The 24,482-nt window shown below is 39.7% G+C and overlaps 1 protein-coding gene across 1 annotated transcript in view; it reads left to right on the top strand.

The window, feature by feature from the left end:
• The window catches only part of nbas (NBAS subunit of NRZ tethering complex), a 425,480-nt gene that overhangs the window by 288,953 nt on the left and 112,045 nt on the right, over positions 1–24,482 (top strand). Inside the window, exons 45-47 of the mRNA XM_002941372.4 lie at positions 1,955–2,170; positions 3,331–3,533; positions 14,026–14,115. Coding sequence (XP_002941418.3) covers positions 1,955–2,170; positions 3,331–3,533; positions 14,026–14,115 — 509 coding nt within the window. The remainder of the gene's footprint in view (positions 1–1,954; positions 2,171–3,330; positions 3,534–14,025; positions 14,116–24,482) is intronic.

Here is a 24,482-nt window from a genome sequence, read left to right as displayed (position 1 = left end):
CCCCAAGTGAGTTATAACTATGTACCACTTTTTCCCCCCATACACAGTGCCCCCAAAGGCCCAATAGACAGTACCCCCCATACACAGTGCCCCCAATTGCCCTCATAGACAGTACCCCCCATAGAAAGTGCCCCTATAGGCAGTACCCCCATAGAAAGTGCCCCCAATTGACCCCATAGACAGTAGCCTCCATACACAGTGCCCCCATAGAAACTACCCCCATACACAATTGACCCCATAGACAGTGCCCCCAATTGACCCCATAGACAGTGTCCCCATAGAAACTACCCCCATACACACAATGTCCCGAAATGCGGGACATTCATGGAACTATCTGGGACAGCAGGATGCGCTATTAAAAGCGGGACAGTTGGGGAGTATGGTAAAGGCCATGGCTGGATAGTGCTGGAATGCAACATGGATACAGAGGAACTCCTTTCTAGTTTATGGATTTTGGTTTATTCAACTTCACTCTTTACTCCAAGAGACCCTACACTATGCAGGTAATTGGATAAAAAAACTGGAGGGGTTCTCTGGAACCTCATTTTCCTCGTCATTAGGGTTGTGAAAATGGAAATATTTGCTGGGGCCTTATGGCATACCTTATCCACAAACTGGCCAATGGATAAGATGCTTAGCGTCTCTTGCTATTGTAAATCTAGAGCCCGTGCAGTCAGGGCAAGTGCATGCAAAGTTTGACAGTCACCATGGCAGGTTTCTCTGAATTTTTGTAGACAAACAGCCTGGAACAAGTTTTGCATTGTGTCTCTTTTAATTCTTTTTGTTTTACATTATTCTGATGAGATTCATAAAAAAAATATAATAGCTTCTGGAAACTAAAACAACAATTAAATTTTTCATCCTTTGTATGTATAAATATATAACTGATTTTAGGAGTAATTCCATGGCCTGATCAAGGTGAATGGATTCTAGAAATCTGAGGAGGCACTCAGTACATTATCTCTATTAATAAATTTGATTTTTTTTTTTACCCGGGTGGTTGGTGGCTGGTTGGAAGGGTTGAACGGAGGTGATTTAAGTGTCTAGGAACTTTACCCAACTGACCTCCATAATAGGGACATGTCCGACTCTAATGTAACCCATTTGTCATTTAGCCATCTCAGCCAACAACAGCCAGCCATAGGGAGGCTTATCCTCAATGCTAATTATTGGAAGACAGAAGAATTATTGTAAGATGGAGAAGCATAAAATATGCCCCTGTATTGATCAATCACATAATTATATTTAGGGATGCACCGAATCCAGTTTTTTGGGTTCGGCCGAACCCCAGAATCCACTGTAAGGGATTCTGCCGAATAACGAACTGAATCCGACGAAATGCGGCAAAAAAATCCTTTTCCGTGTTAACATGATAAAAAGTCATGTGATTTTTAGAATTCAGATTCGGTTTTGGCAGGACCGTGGATTCGGCCAATTCCAAATCCTGCCCAAAAGGACAAATCCTGACCAAACAAAATTCTGGATTTGGTGCATCCCTAATTATATTTAATAATATATTTGTGCCTTAGAAGTTGGTTTATTTGTGTTTTTATGTTATCTCCCCAACCAAACAAGCCAATGGCAGTACATAGGGTATATACATGACACCTCTAGCAAGTCTTTTCTGGTTCTCTTGTTCTTTCCTTTCTCATATAAAAGTCTAAAAATCTATGATCTGAAGTCAAAACAAGCATTTAGACAAGCCGACAGACCCAAGCTTTCACCCATCATCAGCTCTTTGTTCTCAATATTTACTTTCTTGTGCTTAAAACACCTGAATGATGGCTTTATGGCCGTTGTTTTATATTGCATATTCTTAAGATAAGCTGTTGTCAAAAGTTCCCTAAAATATTTATTGCACGGAAAAAGACAGAGCAATCCAAAGTTGTTTTTCATAGCCGCAGCAGAGACCGTTTTAGTGCTTAAATAAAGCTGTTATACATGTTTGTATCAGTTGACAGTGGAAACAAGAACAGAGATGACTAAGAAAACGATCACAGCAGTCAAGCAATTTATGGAAAAGCAGAGAAAAAAGAACCCCGGAGACGGCACCCAGATTTGTAACTCCTCTGTCACATACGAGGTCGCCTTCAATCATCTCCAGCAGTCTCTCGTGCATCTAGAAACACTCAATCACGATTTCATCAAGCACTTGAGGAGCACAGACCAGGTAATAAGAATGGGACTCCTACCCATCTCATCATACATTGTGTCTGATTCAAAAACTTAATTAATCTCTCTGAGATTACTTTGACATCAGAAACTGTATAGAAGTGCTGGATACATATATCTTAGAACAAAAAAGTATCTGCAAGTAAAGAAAAGTAGTATCATTCCACGGGCAGTGGGGGCTGTACATAAAGAACTTAACTCTAATGAAGCTGCTGTTTATGTCCAGTAGAATGGGCAGTAGATGATGTTTGAATGGTTAAGCTCCTACTAAATGGTTATGGCATCTCAACATTTAAGATGTCTCAATGATTGTGTGGTTATTTGTAGTTTTCTTGATGTTGCTGTACTTGATGTTTATGCAGTTTCAGTGCAGCTTTGTTAGTGTTGAACTATTGGCTAGCAGTCTAAATGATGGATAGTGTCCATTCTCAGACAGCTAAATGAGACTAATGAGTGGAAGGGAAGTTATAGGGAGTCTCCTCACACACTGCTCCTATCTGGATTCATATGGATTAACCAGCTGCCTTCCAAAGGATGGTCTTATGAAGCTAACTCCTGTGGTACCCATAGATGTACCCATAGATATACTCATAGACACAGCTCAGCAAACAGAGAGAGACAACAGGGTATATAATAATGGCATTAGTGGAAGAGCACCACAGAAACAATGGTATTGAGTAGTAACGAGACAAGGAGCAAGGCAGACCCTACAAGTAGAAATGGGGAGAGACTATCAGTATAACAGGGCATGAGTATAGCTGGGACAGATGGGACATAACTGCAGTGAAGTGGAAGTGAGAATGGGGATATTGGAGATGAATTAACAATGGATCAATCCAACTTTAAGAATGTTATCTTGATAGAAACAATAAGTTAATTGTTCTTATCAATGTTTAAATCTTAAGTCTTAGCCTGAGATCACTTAGGTTAGTGGTGGTCAAAACACCCCTTTCCCACCCACTCAATACTGACTGACCCCTTCACCACCATTTCCTTCTCTCTCTGCTCTAAGTTTGTACATTAGGGCTCTTTGTATGCAACAGTCTAAATATAAGTTGCTTTTAGATACTTCCCTTTAATAATGCTCGATTCACTTTCATTGATAGATTTCTTAAATACCAACAATGTTTTTTATACAAGTTAATTCAATTTTCTTAGGACCGAGCGCAGAAATACTCCTATTTATATGATGTGTCAAGGTCAGATACAGAGAAGATAAAGGAGCTGGCATTAACAATGTGCATTCACGGAGAATCGCTTGGCACCATCCAGAAGCTGCTCGGAGTTGCCGCGGGGCCACTGGGAATCGGTGCAAGGGATATAGTGAACTATTCCACCGAGAAAATAATTCTCTCATTGAGGTATGTAATCAATCACATAATAAAATGTAGATGGAAGAAGACACCTTCTAACAGAAAACATAATAGATTCAGAGGAAGCCACTGAGCATTAAATGAGCCCATGTTCTGCAGGAAATGAATGGGAATGGGGGGTTCTGTTACACGTACGCAGCCCGATAATGGGATATTTCTATACCTGTCTATGGTGCTGCCCCACACTCACTAGACTAGTCTTTCTACGCAATCTTAATAAAATGTAGTTAACAAATGTAATCTTTTAGTTGCAACTCTTGCCTTTGGAGCTATATGATATGGAGACAGGATAAAGCAATATGTAAAGGATCAGCTGGGAAGCTTTAGGGTGAAGACAAATGGGGCCATAAGTTATATAAGTCGCTGCAACTAATCACAAGCGTTTTAAAAAGTCGTGGCTAATAATCACCATTTGTGTCTTTGCCCTTAGAGGAAAAGGAAAGACATTTTGGCATTTTAATGCCAATAGATTCGCCACATTAGTGCCACCTAGAACCCTATTTTTATTCTGCAGAAAACCTTACCATACCTGAGTTAACAGCCCTAGTTTTTGGTTAAGATAGCAGCTGACATTTTAGCTCGGTCTCAGTAGCTTTCCTGCTGCAGCTCTAGCCACTGGTATCTCATATCACACATTGTGATGGGAGAGGGAGTGAAATCTTACGGGAGGGGGGAGCAGGAGAAGGGAGAGAGGAGAGAGCTGCACAGGCTTGGGCCCCGGGAATGAAGGATGTTTCTGAGAGAGGAAGTCAGATACCCTAAGAACATGTTTACACAAAAGTAGACAAGAAATCCTGTGTTTCTTTTGATAGAGGACATAGATGCTTATGGCTGTGACACAGCAACGTGTATGCCATCCCACTGGCGATTTACATTCAAGCCGGTGGGATGGCATTCCGGGGCGATTTGTCGCGGTGCGACTAATCTCCCCGTCTACCCCTGCCCTTAAGGGGAAAATTTGCTTAGATGCCCAAGATGTTATCTTCTAACTGTTGTACATTTAATAGCTAATATCTCCCTTTTATTAATGGAACTGCCTTGAGCCAGGCATTAGACTTATATAGCTCACCATGTCTTGCCATGACACTTCATTTACATAGAAAATTAACATTAACTGAATACGGTGACAATGGGCTAAAAAGGAAATGTGTAACTGTGTAATACTGATCATTAGTATAAGTGTGTAAACACATTCAGCCAGATGGAATAATTTGGAGGGCCAATACTGGCTGCGGCTCAGCTGGGTGGGATTCATATTGCATGGCTCAAATTAACCTTCTCTAATGTTGGCAAAGAACCCCTGCTTTTCAGCCCAGCATGATTACATTGAGGCTTTTCCAGGATGCCAGGTTCTCTTCTAACCCAGGCCTCTAAGCAGATATCATCAGATATTGAAACACTGAGCTAATTAGCCCTTCCAGCAGTGGAAGGAAAATGATTAATCACCTTTAGTTCTCTCCAAAATGAAAGCAATGGAACAGGAGAATCTGGGAGAATAACAGCCAGTGCCGAATCCAAACTCGGATACAATTACTGAAACACAGCTAAAGGAACCTCAAGTACCCAGCACGGCAAGCACAAACTGCTCCAATAGAATTCAGCAGTCCTTTTTATTATAGTCAGTTATTTTGCCTTTGACTGACGGACAGGGAAACATTAATATTTAGCTCACAATATTGTAGGCTTGATTATAGGTAATAAGGTGCAAAGGCTGAGTAAATACAGAACACTCCCAAAGTACAACGGAAGAGGACTGATCTGGCCAAATGTACATAGCAATGTATATTCCCCTGTTTCACTAGTAATTTAGTATTTATGGAGGTTCATATACTTTCAAAAACAGTGGTTTTTAGTGACAAAGTTATGATCATAAAAGGTAAACCCATATGGTGGTCCTAACTACTTACTGGTTATACTTTTCATAGGCTGGCACCTCCCTTGGTGGTAGTATTTCCTTGGATAAGTGTCCCCTGACCAAGGGATTGGTCTCACAGGGCTTAATCTCCCCTGACATAAGCTTTTAATATTTATATTTCAATTAACACTTTAATTACTAACATTACGCCCCATTTCAGTAGCACATAACCAATCAGCTTGAAGCACATCTGTCTTAAGTGATAATGATATGAAAATGCCCAGAATGTCGCCACGATATGGTGAATGTGCGCCCGGAATATAACCAGAACTTTGAGAGATGGAGGAAATATCAGGAGAATGCTATCAACACGAGAGACCAGGGGAGGGAATGCCAAATTGAGTAACTCCCAAAAAAATAGGGGGGCGGTTGAAAGCTCTGTTTTTGTGTAGCAAAATGTGGCTTTCATTTTAAAAGACAACCGGCATAGTTTCCTAGCACAGGTTCTAAATTGTACCAGTGCAGTTACCTATAGCAGCCAATATAGGAATTATGGCTAACTCAAGGACTTTCTGGAATATGGCATACCAGTCCAATCACATGGAGGGTGATTTATATTCTCTAACGTTATATCTTATCTCACACATACCATAACCATCTTAGGTGTTTCATGCCTATTATTAGCACTTCATAAGTGTTTGTTGTGGGTAAGTGCCTTGATGCAATTTAAAACCTGTTAATAAACAAATCTTAATATCTCAGCCTGCTGAAATAGTAGGAATATAATTATACAGGATTGGATTATCATATCAGTAGAAGAAGGCACAGAGTGTATTGCTATGTGACGTGTAGATGGAGCAGTCTTATATAATATTTGGACATCTTAAATGAATGTTGACAATTATGGGAAGGGAAGGCCTTCTTCTATTTTAGCACCATTATCTCCCTTTGTACAAAGTGATGTTGGTATAGAATTGGTTTGCTGAAAGTGGAAGAACATGGCGGACCTGCACAGAGCCCTAATCTCAACCCAAAGGAACAACTGTTGGTTACATTGGAATGCTAATGTGAGCCAAGCCTTATCCAATGTCCATTGTCCAACTTCTTACTTGGGAATAGAAGAAAATCCCTCCCATTGGTGTGCCAACATCTACCAAGCCTTCCTAGAAGACTAGAGGGTCAAGTTTTACCAGCAAAGAGAGAACCAGTGTATTAAGACGCTTGGATTTGGATTTAAAGGTTGGCCAAACAGGTGTCAACATACTTTGCCCATGTAGTATATAGTAGCTGCCTGCTAATAGAGATAAACAAATAATGCCAGCCTGGTAATAAAGGGACGTGGGTTGTTTTGTCTGCGTTGATATATTTTGCTGTTGTTTTTGGCGTTGGTTATTTGCTCAGATACAAATTGAGTACCAGATCTTCTTAATAAAGTAAACAATTCCACATAAATGTACTTTGTGTTAAGGATAAAAGACTTAAAAAGTCCAATTTATTTTCCTTTTAGGCTTATGTTGTAATTTGTATGGCCAACGCTACGTTTTTGATTAAACTCATGTCACTTTTGAAAAGTCGGGCAGAAATCAAATAGGTCTTTATCAATTTAATTACACATCGGCGACATGGATTTAACCTTAATATTCTTTAGTGTGGTACTTGTCTCTTGTATGCCGCGCTCATTCTGAGGAGGGTGGGAAAGGGAAGGATGGCATGTTTTTGTTTGGCATTTAATTAATCAGGCGCTTTCCCTTTTCAATTACTTGAAAGGCTTATTAAAAGCAACGGAGAGAACACAAACAGTACCAGAAAACACAAAAATCCAATCTTTTCACGCTTTCTTTAATCAAGTGGGAATTAATCACATGGAGTAGTCCAAGGCCAATGCTATAAGTAAATGTGGTATCAATAAGCCCCTAGCTTACAGTTTTTGAATCATACGGGAAGAACGGGATGTTGATTCTATGAAATTCTTAGACCAGAGATTAGGCACGAGCGTTGGCATATTCTTATATTGCCACATTTGCAGCAACACAACAAAAGTAATACGTCAAATCAACTGGACTTGCTGTGTTTTTCTTGAAGACCTTCTGAACCTTCCCCAATTCAGAATTGAGATAACCAGTTGGATGACTAGCGAAAGATCTTCATGGAAACGCAGAAAGTCCAGTTGATTTGAGTTATAGCTACAGATATACTATGACCTGGAGGAATAAGAAGCTTCACAGACAACACAACAAAAGCTTTAGGGTGGATTTCTGTTTGTATCTCTAGACAAGTTTGTGTAGCTTTGGTTAGAAGTTGGCAGATCATACTATCATTTTGGTGCTTTGTTCTCTTTAGTGTCAGAGATTAATCACTAAATCACCAGTGTAGAAGAAACAGTACCCTTGCGCTATAAGAGGAGAATGAAGAACAACACAACTGTATACCTGAAGAAGGTATTCTATTTCTGCTGAGAGTTCTGACCACTATATCTAAAGTTTGGTGAATGATCAGATTACATGACAGGCACCACACCTTATTCATCTCCAGAGGTATTTTAGCCTTTACAGAGGCCTTTCTTGGTATCTGCAATGAGATAACATGAAACCAAAGCAGAGAGAGTGCTAAAATTCAGAGGCAAAACACTGGGGTTAATTGAAGCTACCCAGCATACACCTGGGTATGGCCTGTATTGATGTTTTATACCTGCATTTTCAATCATTCCACAAAAATCATTTACTTAGTTTCAGGCAGTGCCTGTAATAATAGTCTCTAATAACGCTTTAGTTTTTGCCATTAATTTGTCTCTAAAAAATGTAATGGGCAGATGAAAAATGTTGCATTATGAAGGAGCGTACTGAAGTGTTCTGAGCTGCATATTAAACATTTTCATGCCTATAGAGCTCAATCTATATTCTATTAGCACTTTATGTGCCGTATTAGTTCTCACTTCTAAGTCAGAAGAGCTCTATTAATGTCTAACGCTCAGCAGGTGCTCTTGGCATAATGACAATTAATTCTAGCTGTTGAAGTCCTGGGCTCCTCATATATATAAATTAATATTTATCAAGACCTAACAGGACCAGGGTGTGTGTAAGGCTCTGCCTGGTTGCAAGCTGCTCTCCCTAACTGCTTGGCCAGGATATCAGCCAGCAAGCTCTCTTCTCCCATTTACTCACCTTTTCACCTGTTTTCTGGGCTATGTTATATCAACCCAGCAGCCTTATTGTTTAGGAAGGGTCAGCCAATCAGGACTGACTCTGCCCTATATAAGCCCAACCCCGCTAACTGCCGGTTCCTGAGCACTGAGGCGATGTCCCTAGCTCTCATTTCCCTGCTTTGGTTTCTGTCTGTTCCTAGCCTTTTCTACTTCTGTTTCTATTCCTGTGTCCTTGTCCAGTCCACTCCATCTCATCCCGATTCTACTCTTGCACTGTCCTGTTCTGTTCCAGGGTCTTCACCCCTTACATCCTCACTCCTGTCAGTTTCTATATTCTTAATACGCACATGTTTGGCTTTTGTGGTTCAGCCTTCTTACCCTGCATCTGTCTAGCCCAGCGGTTCCCAACCTGTGGGTCGGGACCCCTTTGGGGGTCGAACAACCCTTTCACAGGGGTCGCCTAAGACTATTGGAAAACACATATTTCCCATGGTCTTAGGAATAATTTTATGGTTGGGGGTCACCACAACACGAGGAACTGTATTAATGGGTCGCGGCATTAGGAAGGTTGAGAACCACTGGTCTAGCCAGTTCCTGATCTTTGTTTACCCCTTTCGGCTCCTGTTGGCACTATAATTGGTCCAACTAGAGGACTCAAACCTTTCCCATCTTTTCCTTAGCACCCCTACCTATCCCTAACAGTGTGGCTGTGTTCCCCATATGCCCATATCCTTAGCAATAGGTATGGTCCCTAACTATTAACAGCTGTCAAGTATAAGTTGTATTTGGACATATTGAGGAGTCTGAACTGACTTGGTGGCAAACTTCATGCAGGCATTTCTCCAGATTTGCCCAAGGGAAACCAGATTATACTCCAGTGTATGTTAGAGTTATTGTTTAGTTAATGATGAATTTTAGGGAGCTCTCCTTTTAAACCTTGAACTTAACTTATTCTTTACATGGGAACTTGAGCAAGAGTAGTTTCTAAGAGGGTATAGGATTGTCATGGATATATTCCTCTGCTATAGAATTTAAAATTGCCATTGGAAACCACTCCACTATGAAATGTGCTCACCTATCAGCCATTGCTTTGTGTTTCTTGTTCTTAGGTCCACCACCAGGTTGGAGCAGGATATGTGTTAGGTGGCTACAGGACCTGAGGAATTAGATCTTGTAGGCTATTAGCTAGGTGCAAAGTGATAGGATGGTATTTGAATCTCATGCTGTGGATTCTTTTACCAGTGTAGCTCATAGACATAAGTGGAAATCAGTCCCTTGATACAGTATATTCATGGGGACAAGTGAATATTGCTGAGGAAAGCACGGCAAAGGACTACTTGACAGTGGCCTATCTGACTGCAGGCTGGCTTCAAGGGGTGTTTGCCAATTATTTGTTACAACTCTATCATATACAGTAGGTAATCCACAAGAAAGTCTTCCATCTTGCTTCACCCACATGGTCCCTTATGAGCTATTTGAACCAGGTCACTTTTGCTTTTTGTTGCCACTGAGTGTGAAACAAGTTCGCCCTACATACAGTAGGCAAATTCATAGAAATACATGGACTTTCTGTGTATTTATGGAACTTGAAGGACTGCTGATTTCAAAGAATTCCTCCTGAGATAGAAGTCTGGTTTCTTTAGAATTATATAACGAAGCATATTTGCAGATGTGATGTACTGAGAGAATCTATGAATGTGAATGATTAAGGCTCTGGGGTTCTATGAATGATTGTAAAAGTCCTGGTAGTGACAGTCTAAAGCAAAGGGAAGGAAAGCAGTAAAGCCTGCTGTTAAATCTTCTGATTTTATATATTTCTATATCTGTAAACTCTACTATATATGTAGCAGCTACATTAAATACAAAGTGTATGGACACCTCTTGTAATTAGGGGAATTGGCTGTTAAATCTAGTTTATCTGATGTCTCCCTGATCGAGCTGACCTAGTAAAATGATTGTTAAGCAATGTAGTTTTACTATTGAATGCTGTTTTCATGTTAACTGCTAGGTGGGCATGGGAGCATTTTTAGCAATACGGGTGTCAGGGATCTGTTTCCTTGTTACCTTCTCATTGTTCTTCTGATTGGCTGCTGGGAAGGGGGGGCGAAATTGCTCCAATTTGTAGCGCAACAGTCAAGTGTGACTGAAGTTTATCAGAGCACAAGTCACATGGCTGAGGGCACCTGGGAAACTAAGCATATGCCCAGTGCTATGTCATATTTCAAAATGAAATATGGCGGCCACAAGCCAAACATCACCCTGTGCAAACCCAGATGCAGCTGGAGTGGTGTAATGGTACATTATAAACCTTTTGGTTTATATGGTTAAATGGAGGAGAGGGAGAGAGAAAGGAGAATTTGTGCCCGATGCATCCAACATGAGTAATTATTGGGATGATGCACCAGGCCCGGACTGGCAATCTGTGGATTCTGGCAAATGCCAGAGGGGCTGCTGTAAGATGCCATAGACAGTCACTATTTATTGCGCTGGGGGGGCTGTTTGGGCCTCTGTGTACTTGGAATGCCAGGACCAGGCCCAGACTGGCAATCTGTGGGTTCAGGCAAATGCCAGAGGGGCTGCTGTAAGATGCCACAGACAGTCACTGTTTATTGGGCTGGCGGGGGGCTGTTTGGGCCTCTGTGTACTTGAAATGCCAGGGCCTATTTTGAATCCTAGTCTGGGTCTGGATGGTGCCATGTTGAAATGACATCTGTGGGTAATTCTTTAGGCACAAGTGTGCTGCTCATGTAGATGGAGCCACTGTAGGAACCCTGAAACTACCCCCAGCTTGGCATCTCCTGGATTTCCTATGTCTATGGTGGCACTTATGAGCAATTCGAAACAGGAGACAGGATAAGCAAATGGCGCCAAGTGCAAATATAAGGCAGTGCAAGAAGCGGTTTGGGACAAGAGTACCTTTAATAAATACTGTCAGGACACACAATGACTACATCCGACTTTGCGACTGTAAATGAGCCCCAGTGAGTGACTTTTCTAGCCTACATCTTTGCTGAGCTTCAGTGTTTTGTAAAGCTTGAAAGTCAGAGAAAACAATTTCAATTCAAAATTTCATTCCGAAGGAGCGATGCCAGTGAATGATTCAGCGGGCTGATAGAATCCCTTCGAGCAAGTGTTAAAAAATGACATGTGAAGTCTGCAGCCCTCTAATCTATGTGTGTGTTTGCCGTTAATTATGGAAACTGTACCGTTTCCCAAAAAGTAATAAAAGGCCAGCTTGGGACTTTAGAGCGGAGGAAGGATTTGCTCTTTTGTTCCCTGCTCTGTATTCAGCGCAGCAATTTCCTCCTTTCAAGCTGTCCTTTTAGTGTCTGTGCTTCACTCAAGTGCCTGGAACTCATACAGAAGGTAGCCAGGAAGGCGGCTGAAAGACGGCTGCTTCTTAAAGTCACTTCTTTGTGAGAATCTCTTGTCTTTGCTGCATCTCCCTGGATGCTGTCAGACTGGCAGTAAACTGGCCCTTGAAGCCAGAGAGATGGAGCTCTTGCTACTTTCCCCTTTTTGCCAGGCATTTTGTGCGCTGATTTCTGGGGAAAGTAACCGGAGCTGTGCCTTGCACATTAGGAAACGTGTTCAGCTATAAGAATACATTTGGAACCCATTATAAAAAGCAAGGAGTCGTTGGTTTCAATGGTTCCATTGCTTTATTTCTGGCATGATGAAACAGATCTGTTATAATAATATTTACTCCTATCCAGCCCCCTTACTATTACTCCATCCCTACACACTAAATCCCCCACCAAACATGCAGCACCCTACCTGCATTGGGAGGTTCAGTGCGACTCAATTGGTGTAGCTTTTATTTGAATGAATTGGCTCTGTTGACTCCCTTGCAATACAACACAATAACATGCCAATAGAGGGGGGACATATTAGTCAGGCATCCCCAACCTTTCTTACTCGTGAGCCACAAGCACATATAAAAAGACTTGGGGAGCAACACAAGCACCATAAGTTCATGGAGGAGCCAAATAAGGGCTAAGATTGGCTATTAGGCAGCCTCTATGCACACTATCAGCTTACAGGGGGCTTTATTTGGTAGGAAATCTTGTTTTTATTCCACCAAAACTTGCCCTGATCTCTGATGTCACCAAAAGGGACAGGCAGATGTGAGTTTATAGATAGGCAGGCAGCCAGTGGGGTATTTTTCAGTGCAGTAATGCCATGGGTGGGCTGTGTCATGGGTAGAGTTCAGCCTGCAACCCGCCAAAGATGTGCTGAACCAACAGATTTGGGCCTAAAGAATTACATGCCAAGGTCATTTAGACACTGAGCGCCAGATGCAGGCACACATCATGTACAATGGCATCAGACGCAACTCCTCATGACTGTAATTACTTCTGGGTAAAAAAAACCATGGCAAAAAGGGGTCAAAATTGCATTTAGCGCACTGCACTTGTGTTTCTCATACCGTGCCCCCAGACCACCCACACTTTGGGCAGTTTTACCAGGAGCCAATCAACCTCTGTGTGTATTTTTGAAGTGTGGGATGAAACTGGGGTACCTGGAGGAACCCGTGCACATAGTGCCCTGGCAGGAATCAAACCTAGAATCCCAGTGCTAAGCACTAACCTATGTTTATCAGGATCTGAAAACAAAATCAAACCCCAATGAGAATATCTTCTGGCAAATTCTTTTTGCAAACATCCAACATGGGCAGAATGAGTGAAACAATAACATGTCAGAGCCCCTGACAGCAATAATTGACTCCCAGATGGGGGTTTTCTGCCTTCGCTTCCCACCAAGCGCTTTCGCTGTACAAGTGATATGGCAGCTGACATGATAATGTTTTGAGAATCGCTTCTTTTGCCTTATTTGCCAAGATAGCGCTTGTCTAGGCGCAGGCGGTTGAATCCCCGCTTCATTCATGCGAGAACAATGCAAATGAAATGTGACATACAGCCTGAGAGAATCGATGATATACCCCCTCTATACTTCTGCATGAAATCCCACGCTGCCTCCCTTGTAAGTGGATTTCTCTAGCTCCTCCATGTGCAAAACATCTACTTTCATATATATAAGAAAGGCATCTTTTTATTTTATTTCTTTCAGGTTTTGTTTTCAAGTAGGGGGTCTTTAAAGGCAAACTAAACCTCTCTTGCTGCTATTTCTGTTGCATAGGACATGCCCTGTTTATGGATGATGTTTGTTAATATAAACAGAGGTTGTAACTTGTGCCATAGCCCTAGTGCCAACTGTTAGGCATCCCCCCACCCCTCCCCAGTGATTATAATGACTTCCCTGATACCCAGGGCCGGTGCCCCATTTACTGAAGACTGCACTGGCCGGGGTACTTCTGAGTGAGCTCCACAAAACTTTCCTTTCCCTTCTTTGTGCTGGGTCTGAGCAAAAAGATATATTTTTTTACCTTACTGTCCATTCGTCTGCCCAGGGCCATTGAAGATGATGCTATTATGTTGCTTAATAAACTTCATTTATTCATATTATGTTCTCTTGTTTTCCAGAGGAAATGAATTGGATCAGAGTTTTGTGAAAGATCCTTTGAAAGTCTTGGAGAGTATCGTGAAAGAGGTTCACTTGAGTATCGAGAGAGGGTAAGTTCTTATTCTTATAACTCTCCTTAAAGGAGACTGGCCTGGTCCACACAAGGATAATAACTCTTTGCACGTGGTTTAATAACAAGGTTTAATAAAAGTAAACATCATTTGTGGTTTAATTCTTACATATAGTATATATAATCAGAGAGAGTGCTAAGAGGCGGTGCTGTATTGCAGCACATTACTGGCTTCGTGTGTGTCCCAGTGAGCTTACAGTCTAAGGTACGCCTATCATATTCACTTAACACACAGTGAGTCATGTGATACAAATGACATAGCACCGATTATATCCAATGATCCTTAGTTATGACTATTTATATAGTAAACTAAGTACCCCCTTTTGTAAAATATTTGGATTTATAAGCAATAAAGACACAAGGCCAAGTGGCAAATGCTTTTATACAGGTCATGGATCTCCAAGGTGACTTTTAATGTCCTCATATTCTCAGCCAGGGGTACTTTATTTTATATATATATATATATATATATATATATATATACAGACAGTGAGCCGCACACACAGGGACTTTGCAGAAAAATCACACCTTTAATGAGAAAAAAACATTAAAGGTGTAATTTTTCTGCAAAGTCCCTGTGTGTGCGGCTCACTGTCTGTATAAATATTTTTTGCCAGCACCCTGGGCGTTTGAATTTCTATAGGGTGTGCTCCTTTTGTTCTTGTGTAAATATATATATATATATATATAATATACATACATAAACACATGTGACAGAATTGACAGAATTGAGAGAATTTACGACTAAGCACCAAATATAGCTGATGACACCATTAAGCACTGTTTCGAAGTATATAATTTACGTTATATATCTTTATAATACACAAAATCCACGAACACCCTTTAAATTATAAAAAGTAATGTGCCCCTGTTGTACAATATGAGGATATACAGTAAGTCGGAGTTCCGGGACCTGAGTAAAAGCACCAAAAGGCCTTCAGCCTTGTGCTTTTATAGGTCATGGAACCCCTCGGGGACTTATAACCTTATGTTTTACAAAAGGGGGTATTTTTCTCACTATATCATTTATTGGATATTCATAGCTCTTGTATATTATATTTCTATAAACAGTGTTCTATGAAGTCATCAGTTGTAATCAGTGCTTAGTGATGTTACTTGTGTTGTGTTATTCACCAGTACTTGTGTATTATAGTGTATAACGTGCCCTCTGCCTCTGTAGTGCCATAATTACTATAAAACTACTTTGATTCCAGCCATGCGCGTCTATATGCTCACACAGCTCCTCGGGGACTTCCTGTACTCTGATATTTTACAGTTGGGTTACATTATCCGCTTTATTATCCACTTGATTATTTTTAGCTAATTATCCCTTTTTTTCTTCTTTTAAAAGGAGTAAATATTCAGTGAGGATCTTGTTTCCAAGCTAACAAAGCACTGACACTATTCTTTTTATTACCAGTAAAAGCCTTGAGTTTTCTTTGAATCCGCCATTTATTTAATAATTAATCGGAAGTGCACGGCTCATAGCGGCATTCAGATGAGAGCGATAATGTGCTTTTACGCCTGTGTAAATGATGGAGTAATGAATGAGATTGCCAGAGGGGTTTTTTTTTTTTCTTTTAAGATGCACAACATAAATAAGGCTAATCACTAAGTACTAAGCATGGCTGCCGGTGGAATGGCGCCCAAATGGAATTCATTATTGCCCATTCTGTAAGCTATAGGGAACACAAGTCGTACCCCCCAGTGCCATAAAATGCATAAAGATGAAATTCAGCATTGCCCACCCTCCTTTTCTAGTTGAATTGCAACTGCCATCCCCCTCGCAGCCCTTTAGTTGAGTCTGTCAATGTTGGAAGTTGCTACTCAAGCTGGAGGGCCACCAGTTGGACATCTTTAGTGTGCAAAAATACACTCACCAGAGCATCCTTATTTGCACAAATGTATGTATGTGCGGCACAGATATGCCCAAAGACTATGAATGATGCTTGGCTAGATAGGGCCACTGATAATATGAAGTCATATATGAAAATAATCCAATAGGATGAACTCACCAAAATATGTAGGGGGCCCAGGGACACATGCCCCAGACCTTCAGCTTCAAGGATGTTGTTTTACTTGCTGATTGGCAGGATGACACAGGACTGCGCCGAGACCAAAAGTGGTGAAGTTAAAATAGCTTATTTAAAAAAAAAATAATGTCATGAAGGAAAGCCCTACACATTTCGTGCCAAAATGGGTGCTTAATCATAGGATTTTTTTTTAACTGAGCCACTTTTGGTCTCGGCCCAGTCCCGTGCCAGCCTGCCAATCATGAAGTATAAGGCACGGATAAAAGAGTTTCGTGTGCACTTTAATGGGAATCGGAGTAAAATTTTTAAAGTATGGCCACCAACATTTTTGGTGGTTTAGAATCGTATCCAAAATTTCCTTACTGAGGCTATGGAATAAAAACACTAGAGAGCAAAATTCAGTATAAAAAGTGTGAGAATAGGCCAAGGCATTATAGTTGTAAGGCACTGTATGAAGAGAAGTATATTATATATTTCTGTTGCGGGATGGGGAGGTTATCTTGCTTCCATACAGCTCCATGGTGATGTTCATCTCAAACATTAATGTAGCCAATCAGTGGAAGTTTCCTTGCGCTTGAGAGAGGTGCCCTTGTTAGCAGTGCTGTCACTGAACATCTTTCATGGGTCATACCATTTGTAGTCATTTCATTTACTCTCAGCCGTTTCTGCTGAAAATCATTATTTATTAGTCCAAGTGGCCGGTGTCTGCGCAAGAAAACCTGAATGATAATGAGGGCGTTTTATCCGGATCCTTTACTTATTCATTATTTATTAGGCTATTGAGCAATATCTAGTCTGAAATGTCCTTTGGTGCCTAATATTTGCCCTTGATGTACAATCTCAATTATAAAACACAGGAGCTGGCAATTTGTACCCTTGCTTATACAGCATGCCGGCAAATTACCCACCGTGTGAATTGAATAAGGCCATAAATCTTCATGTTGTCATTTTAATGCAATTATACACATATTCACAGCTCTCTTTGCCTGGAGAGGACGGCCGCGCTGATGGCATGGGATCATCCTTCCAGGTTAAGGGGATTTAAGTTGGGATGTCAGAGCAGGAATTGGCTTTTTCCTGTAATAGCAGGCTAGATATGAAATATACATAGTAATGGTAGTTGGGGATCCAATGGGCAAATTTGAAAAATTGGGTATATAATTTTACACCAAAAAAAAATAATAATTTAATATTAGAATTAAATACCTATTTATAAAGGTGCAATTAACCCCAAGCTTTGTCTTATGTATGTATGTATGTATGTATGTATGTATGTATGAATTACAGCAGAATTTATTTCGACATAAATAGACCTGGCAAAGTTAGGAGATTGCTAAACCTGGATATTTCCTATGTTGTAAGGAGATTATAACACAATAGGAGAGTTATAGGCGACAGGTAGTCCCTTTATAAAAGCTTATAAAAAGAAGCAATAGCAAACATACATCGAATTTTTAAAACAGGTATGGGACCAGTTATACAGAATTCTTGGGACCTGGGGTTTTCCAGATAAGGGATCTTTCTGTAATTTGGATCTCCATAACTTAAGTCTGCTAAAAAATCATTTATATATTGAATGAACCCAATAGGCTTGTTTTGCCTCCAATAAGGATTAATTATATCTTAGTTGGGATCAAGTACAGGTACTGTTTTATTATTACAGAGAAAAGGGAGTCATTTAACCATGAAATAAACCCAATAGGGCTGTTCTGCCCCAATAAGGGGTAATTATATCTTAGTTGGGATCAAGTACAGGTACTGTTTTATTATTACAGAGAAAAGGGAGTCATTTAACCATTAAATAAACCCAATAGGACTGTTCTGCCCCCAATAAGGGGTAATTATATCTTAGTTGGGATCAAGTACAGGTACTGTTTTATTATTACAGAGAAAAGGGAATAATTTAACCATTAAATAAACCCAATAGGGCTGTTCTGCCCCAATAAGGGGTAATTATATCTTAGTTGGGATCAAGTACAGGTACTGTTTTATTATTACAGAGAAAAGGGAATCATTTAACCATGAAATAAACCCAATAGGGCTGTTCTGCCCCCAATAAGGGGTAATTATATCTTAGTTGGGATCAAGTACAGGTACTGTTTTATTATTACAGAGAAAAGGGAATCATTTAACCATGAAATAAACCCAATAGGGCTGTTCTGCCCCCAATAAGGGGTAATTATATCTTAGTTGGGATCAAGTACAGGTATTGTTTTATTATAACAGAGAAAAAGGAAATACATTTTAAAAATTAGAATTTTTTGCCTTTAATGGAGGCTATGGTAGATGCCCTTTCCGTAATTTGTAACTTTCTGGATAACGGGTTTCCGGATAAGGGATCCCATACCTGTACTTCTATTGAATGCAAAGGGAAAATTAAAATGGCGATATGGTAGCCTTCAACAAGGTGGACAAAATTAAAGAAGAAGAAAAGAATCCAGAAACATCAAGTGATAAGAGACTAATGTTTTTTTTTTCCATATCACTCTCTAAAGCAATACATTACATTTATTTAGTGTTTGTGAGCGGTGGAGGAAAAAAAATAGGGATACAACATTTATTTTTAACATGTAAAAACATTTAAACAGCAATGTTGCCTTAGCATGCAGGGCTACTTGTGCTACCGTATGGTGTGCCCACGAGCAGGAATACCAAGCACATGATGCTGTTAATTAAAGCTTTCATTTTACTGCACGCGAGCCCCTGGGGTTTAGCCGAGCACACGTAACCTCTTTATTTGTCGCTCCTGCTATTTAGAGTAGCCCGAGACCATCTCCGTTTGTTAAACTTTCCCTTAGAGATGCCGTCTTAACCGTTCCATGTCTTTTACATTAAATGAGCTATTTGCAAGATTAAATGAAAACCAGGCAGCGGAAAGGAGAATAATAAAGAAATATGAAAACAGAAAAGTGTCCCTTGGAACTTGCCAAAAGGAAAGGTTTAGGGAAATTAGTATTGGGGGATATTGCTATTAATAACTAGAGCGTGGGAATTGGACTTGGACCTGGTCCTTAGTTTGGTCACTGCTTTCTTTGCACTCCCCTCCAGTGTGTACTCAGTGTGCTTCTAATCCTAATTCAAAAAGATGAAAACTGCTCACACATTGCGTTTGTAAACCTGGGAACAGGATATTTTTTATTATTCCGGGTGGAACCTAGATTGCAAGAAATTGAGGACCTTAGAAGAAAAGCCACAGTTGTTAAATAAATGGAATGCCATTATACTGTTGTAATACAAGATCTCCATACCTTAAGTCTACTAAAAAATAATTTCAACATGAAATAAACCCAATAGGGCTGTTCTGCCCCCAATAAGGGGTCATTATATCTTAGTTGGGATCAAGTACAGGTACTGTTTTATTATTACAGAGAAAAGGGAATCATTTAACCATGAAATAAACCCAATAGGGCTGTTCTGCCCCCAATAAGGGGTAATTATATCTTAGTTGGGATCAAGTACAGGTACTGTTTTATTATTACAGAGAAAAGGGAATCATTTAACCATTAAATAAACCCAATAGGGCTGTTCTGCCCCCAATAAGGGGTAATTATATCTTAGTTGGGATCAAGTACAGGTACTGTTTTATTATTACAGAGAAAAGGGAATCATTTAACCATTAAATAAACCCAACAGGACTGTTCTGCCCCCAATAAGAGGTAATTATATCTTAGTTGGGATCAAGTACAGGTACTGTTTTATTATTACAGAGAAAAGGGAATCATTTAACCATTAAATAAACCCAATAGGGCTGTTCTGCCCCCAATAAGGGGTAATTATATCTTAGTTGGGATCAAGTACAGGTACTGTTTTATTATTACAGAGAAAAGGGAATCATTTAACCATGAAATAAACCCAATAGGGCTGTTCTGCCCCAATAAGGGGTAATTATATCTTAATTGGGATCAAGTACAGGTACTGTTTTATTATTACAGAGAAAAGGGAATCATTTAACCATGAAATAAACCCAATAGGGCTGTTCTGCCCCCAATAAGGGGTAATTATATCTTAGTTGGGATCAAGTACAGGTACTGTTTTATTATTACAGAGAAAAGGGAATCATTTAACCATTAAATAAACCCAATAGGACTGTTCTGCCCCCAATAAGGGGTAATTATATCTTAGTTGGGATCAAGTACAGGTACTGTTTTATTATTACAGAGAAAAGGGAAATTTCAATGTGCTTATAATGGAGTCTGTGGGAGATGGTCTTCCTGTAATTCTGAGCCTTCTGGATAGCAGGTTTCCAGATAATGGATCCCATACCTGTAATTAACATAATGCCCCCCCCCCCCCATTCACCAGATTTGACATTTTTCTCTGTTGACATTTGTTCCTGTTTGTTTGGTTAGTATAAATCTTACGGCCTCTTATAGCCAAAGGGGTAGATAGGGGATTCACTACACAATTATAATGTAGACAGGAAGCTTCCAAACTAACAGCTAAAAAAGTCTCATGTGGAGCATGACATGATTTCAGCAGAGGCCCTTGCAGTAAAGAAGAGACTAAGGGAGACATTTACTAAGCAATTTTGAGAAAACCACAATTTTTTTTTACTTCTAGACATTTTCGAGATTTACAAATGGGTTTTTCCAGTACTCAATTTTTCTGATATTGTTTTTTTTTTTTAAAAACCCAATAATTTGTGATTTATAAATGTTTAGTTAACTTTTTTTGTCAAAAAAAAATTGCCAGGTTTGATCTGTCGAGTACCATTGAGTCCTTTGGAGGCTTAGAATAGTAGAGGATTAGAATAGTCAGTGACAGCCTGTCCGTGACACATTTTCAGGAGAAGTTAAGCCTCTCATTGGTTTCTGTTTCACCCAGTTTCAAGGAGAAGTTCGTTCCCTCATTGGTTTCTGTTTCACCCAGTTTCAAGGAGAAGTCCGTTCCCTCATTGGTTTCTGTTTCACCCAGTTTCAAGGAGAAGTTTGTTCCCTCATTGGTTTCTGTTTCACCCAGTTTCAAGGAGAAGTCCGTTCCCTCATTGGTTTCTGTTTCACCCAGTTTCAAGGAGAAGTTCGTTCCCTCATTGGTTTCTGTTTCACCCAGTTTCAAGTTAAACTTGAACAAGTATGAAACAAGAATGAGTGTCAATGCTCCTAAAATTGCTGCTAGAGCAATTCCTGTTCGGGGAAAAGTAAAGAGAATTAATGGAAATGAATGTCCATTTAAACTCGAATCTTTCGAGTTTTAACAATACTTTCAGCTCAAAAAATTCAGGATTTTCTAATGTAAGCTTGAAATTTTCGTACAAACGATTCAAGCATTATTGTGACATTTTATGAATACAGCAATGAACGAGTTTAATTTGAATTCATACCATGTCGAGTTTATACAACTTTGAAGGTCAGAAAAAAAAAACGAATTTTAGTAAATCAACACCTAAAACTTACCAACAAAGCTTGTCAGTCTGTTAGCCAATGGAATTCCTTAAAAGAGCTCATGATTCCACAGAATATATACAGTCAAGCATAGGGTCATACCACTATGGTGGATAATCCAGACGGTTGGCTTGTACTTCAGTACTTTTGTTTGTTTTGTTCTTTTTTCTTCACTGGATCATTTTGACTTTCATAACCTCAGCTGCTGCCTTTTTAGATTGCACCTGGATCTCCCCACGAAGGGTCAGCGACCAATAGCATTGCTTAGTGTATGGGGAGTGTCTGTATACAGAAGAAAAACTGTTAATCACAAGTGATAAGCTGTCAATGGAGATCAATCAAAGAAACCGGCCTCGGTACCACCTCATACATCAACCTTCTATAATTTAGATGTACAGTCTGTTAGAGAATAGTATTAAGAGAGGAGAACAGTATAGATTTTCTGTTAACTTACAAAGATGGAAGATGTGGGTATAAAAGTCAGCCAGTTGCTTCATAGCAACTAATAACAAACTAGTATAGATTCTGCTCTTGTACTAGTTGTTAAAAAACACTGCAGTAATACTATGTAGATACTAAATATATTAATGAGTTACTCTCTCTCCTAAAATCTGAACCAGCATTGAACTGTTGGCTCTTGGGATCTTATCTCAAAAAGAGTTGGCGCTTAATAAATCACCCAATAAGTGAAAAAAAGTAAATCAATGTGTTACAGCATAATAAAATCAATTTTATACATTAATAAATTCACATAAACCACTAGTTAAAAATATATCGAATAAATTCTGTATACAGGAGAAAATCGCAATACACAGAAATGTATATATTATAGTACAAGGAGAAAAATGATACCTATAGATAAGTTACCCTTGAATTCCCAGTTAATAAATATCATTCCCTCAATTGAAATCAATTTATAAATGAAAAATGGAATTCATTAGTCTGACTCCTAATTACAACTTCAAAAAGGATAATCCTTAAAAATAATGGGTTAAAAAACTCTCAATACCCCCCAATTATTAGGCAAAAGAAGTCAGAGCACCATAAAAACAATAAGCTCCTTAACTGGCTTATCCACATGTGGAATACAATATTGAACAACTAGCCACAGAGTATACGGCTTTAAAACCGGATAAAACACTCGGTAGAGAAATTAAGACAATCTAACCTCTACTTCCCCTCTCACTTAGTGCAGATAATGGGAATACAAATTGGCATATGATCTTGGGATCTTGAGGTGTTTACCTTGTATTCATAGTCAAAATACTCAGAAAGGTCACTTTCCTTTGATTACAATGAAGTGCCACAAATAACCCGTCGTTTCTGGTGTTCACCTAGGATAAAAAAGAAAGCTACAACATAACACTTTAATGTTAAACTTAAGGGAAAACCTAAAATAAAGTAGATATTGTATGTGCTGTAAAATCAATTGTGACTTATTCCCCTTTACCAACCCTATTCCATAATACAAGAAACCTGTTTAGGTGACCCTGCTTGATCTGTTGAGAACGTAATAACCCCCCCTTCCCCCCCATAGAGTCCATAAGCTATTGCCACTTTCCCTACCTGTTAATAACAGCAACATCTTCCAACCCTGCCCTGTATACCCCTCTGCTGCATCCAGGGGACACAATGCCTACTATCTCAAACTTGACTCTATCCGATATTGCTACTTCATTTGCTATGGCTACCTGGGAACTCTCTTTATGTCAAGATGATTGTCTTGATGATCACATGCAAAATAAAATGATTGGGTCCATCTTCTCATCTTGGAGGTCAATAACGACCTTTTGCCCATGTTGTGGCCCTACATATCCTTACTGTTATTTCATGTTACCACATATCATTCATATGGTCACCAATAACATTGTGCCCTTTCCATACTGTTGGTGAAATACTCAGCTGTCTATTGTGCCACTGGGCAAAAAACATGTGTTTAGAAGTTCTCAATGGTATTGATCTTGGTTTTGTGGTCCATTGGGCTTTAAACCATGTCATGAATTCATTTCCATCACCGTGCATTTTTTACTTGCTAAAAGGCATCCAACCCTTTCTAGAGACTAATGTATCTGCCAGTGATTGTGTCAACCTTCTGTATAGCGTGATTGTTTTGGTGGGAGCATGTAGTTTGCTGTAACTGGTTTGATCTGCAGTTTCCAAATGGAACAGTAAGTGATTAATTCTAGTTTGTAATTGATGAACAACAAGTTTTATACTTTCCACGTCTTGTCCCCCGCATTTCCAGTACACACCGGCGAAATGTCATTGTGTGAATTATACGGAAGTAGCTGACATTTCATGCTCACCTTTATCTGTTGCCTGTCTCGTGTTTTTCCTCATTAAAATGGAGATTATTATGTACTTTTAGGGTATTGACAAATTGCTCGGCTCGCAAACAGTGTCTCCCGCAGAGAGAATAAGGGGCTTCTCAACAAAAACATTTTACTGCACTTCGACTAAACTGACTGCATTGATTGGAGAGCACAGAGTCAGGCCACATTAGAAAAATAAAAACAAAAACACAACTTTAAAAGACTTGTGTGCCGGTGGGAACTGAGTCTGCCAACAGTATAACGTATAACGTTATAACTTGCATTTTTGAATAAGGGATGTGACAGTAATTGCACACACACATGTAGAAGCAGCAAACGAATGACAGAAAAAATAATTCATTAAAAAAATATATGATTAAATTTAGTTTTCAGTTCGTCAGGGAGCATGGATTTGGCCGAATCCATATTCTCATTAAAAAGGCCAATTGCCGAACCGAAGCCTGGATTTGGTGCATCCCTACCTGAAACATTTAGCAGCTGGGCAACCTTAAATCGTACGGTAGACCTAGCTTTAATTTGGTGGTCAATGATAAAACATGGACCAAGGAGAATATCGGAGATTTCTTCTTTGCATACAAAGTACATATAGTATATTGGCAG

This window comes from Xenopus tropicalis, chromosome 5, assembly GCF_000004195.4.
Source record: "Xenopus tropicalis strain Nigerian chromosome 5, UCB_Xtro_10.0, whole genome shotgun sequence".
NCBI lineage: Eukaryota > Metazoa > Chordata > Amphibia > Anura > Pipidae > Xenopus > Xenopus tropicalis.
The sequence above is the reverse complement of the archived record's forward strand: the minus strand, read 5'-3'. Positions and strand labels throughout refer to the sequence as shown.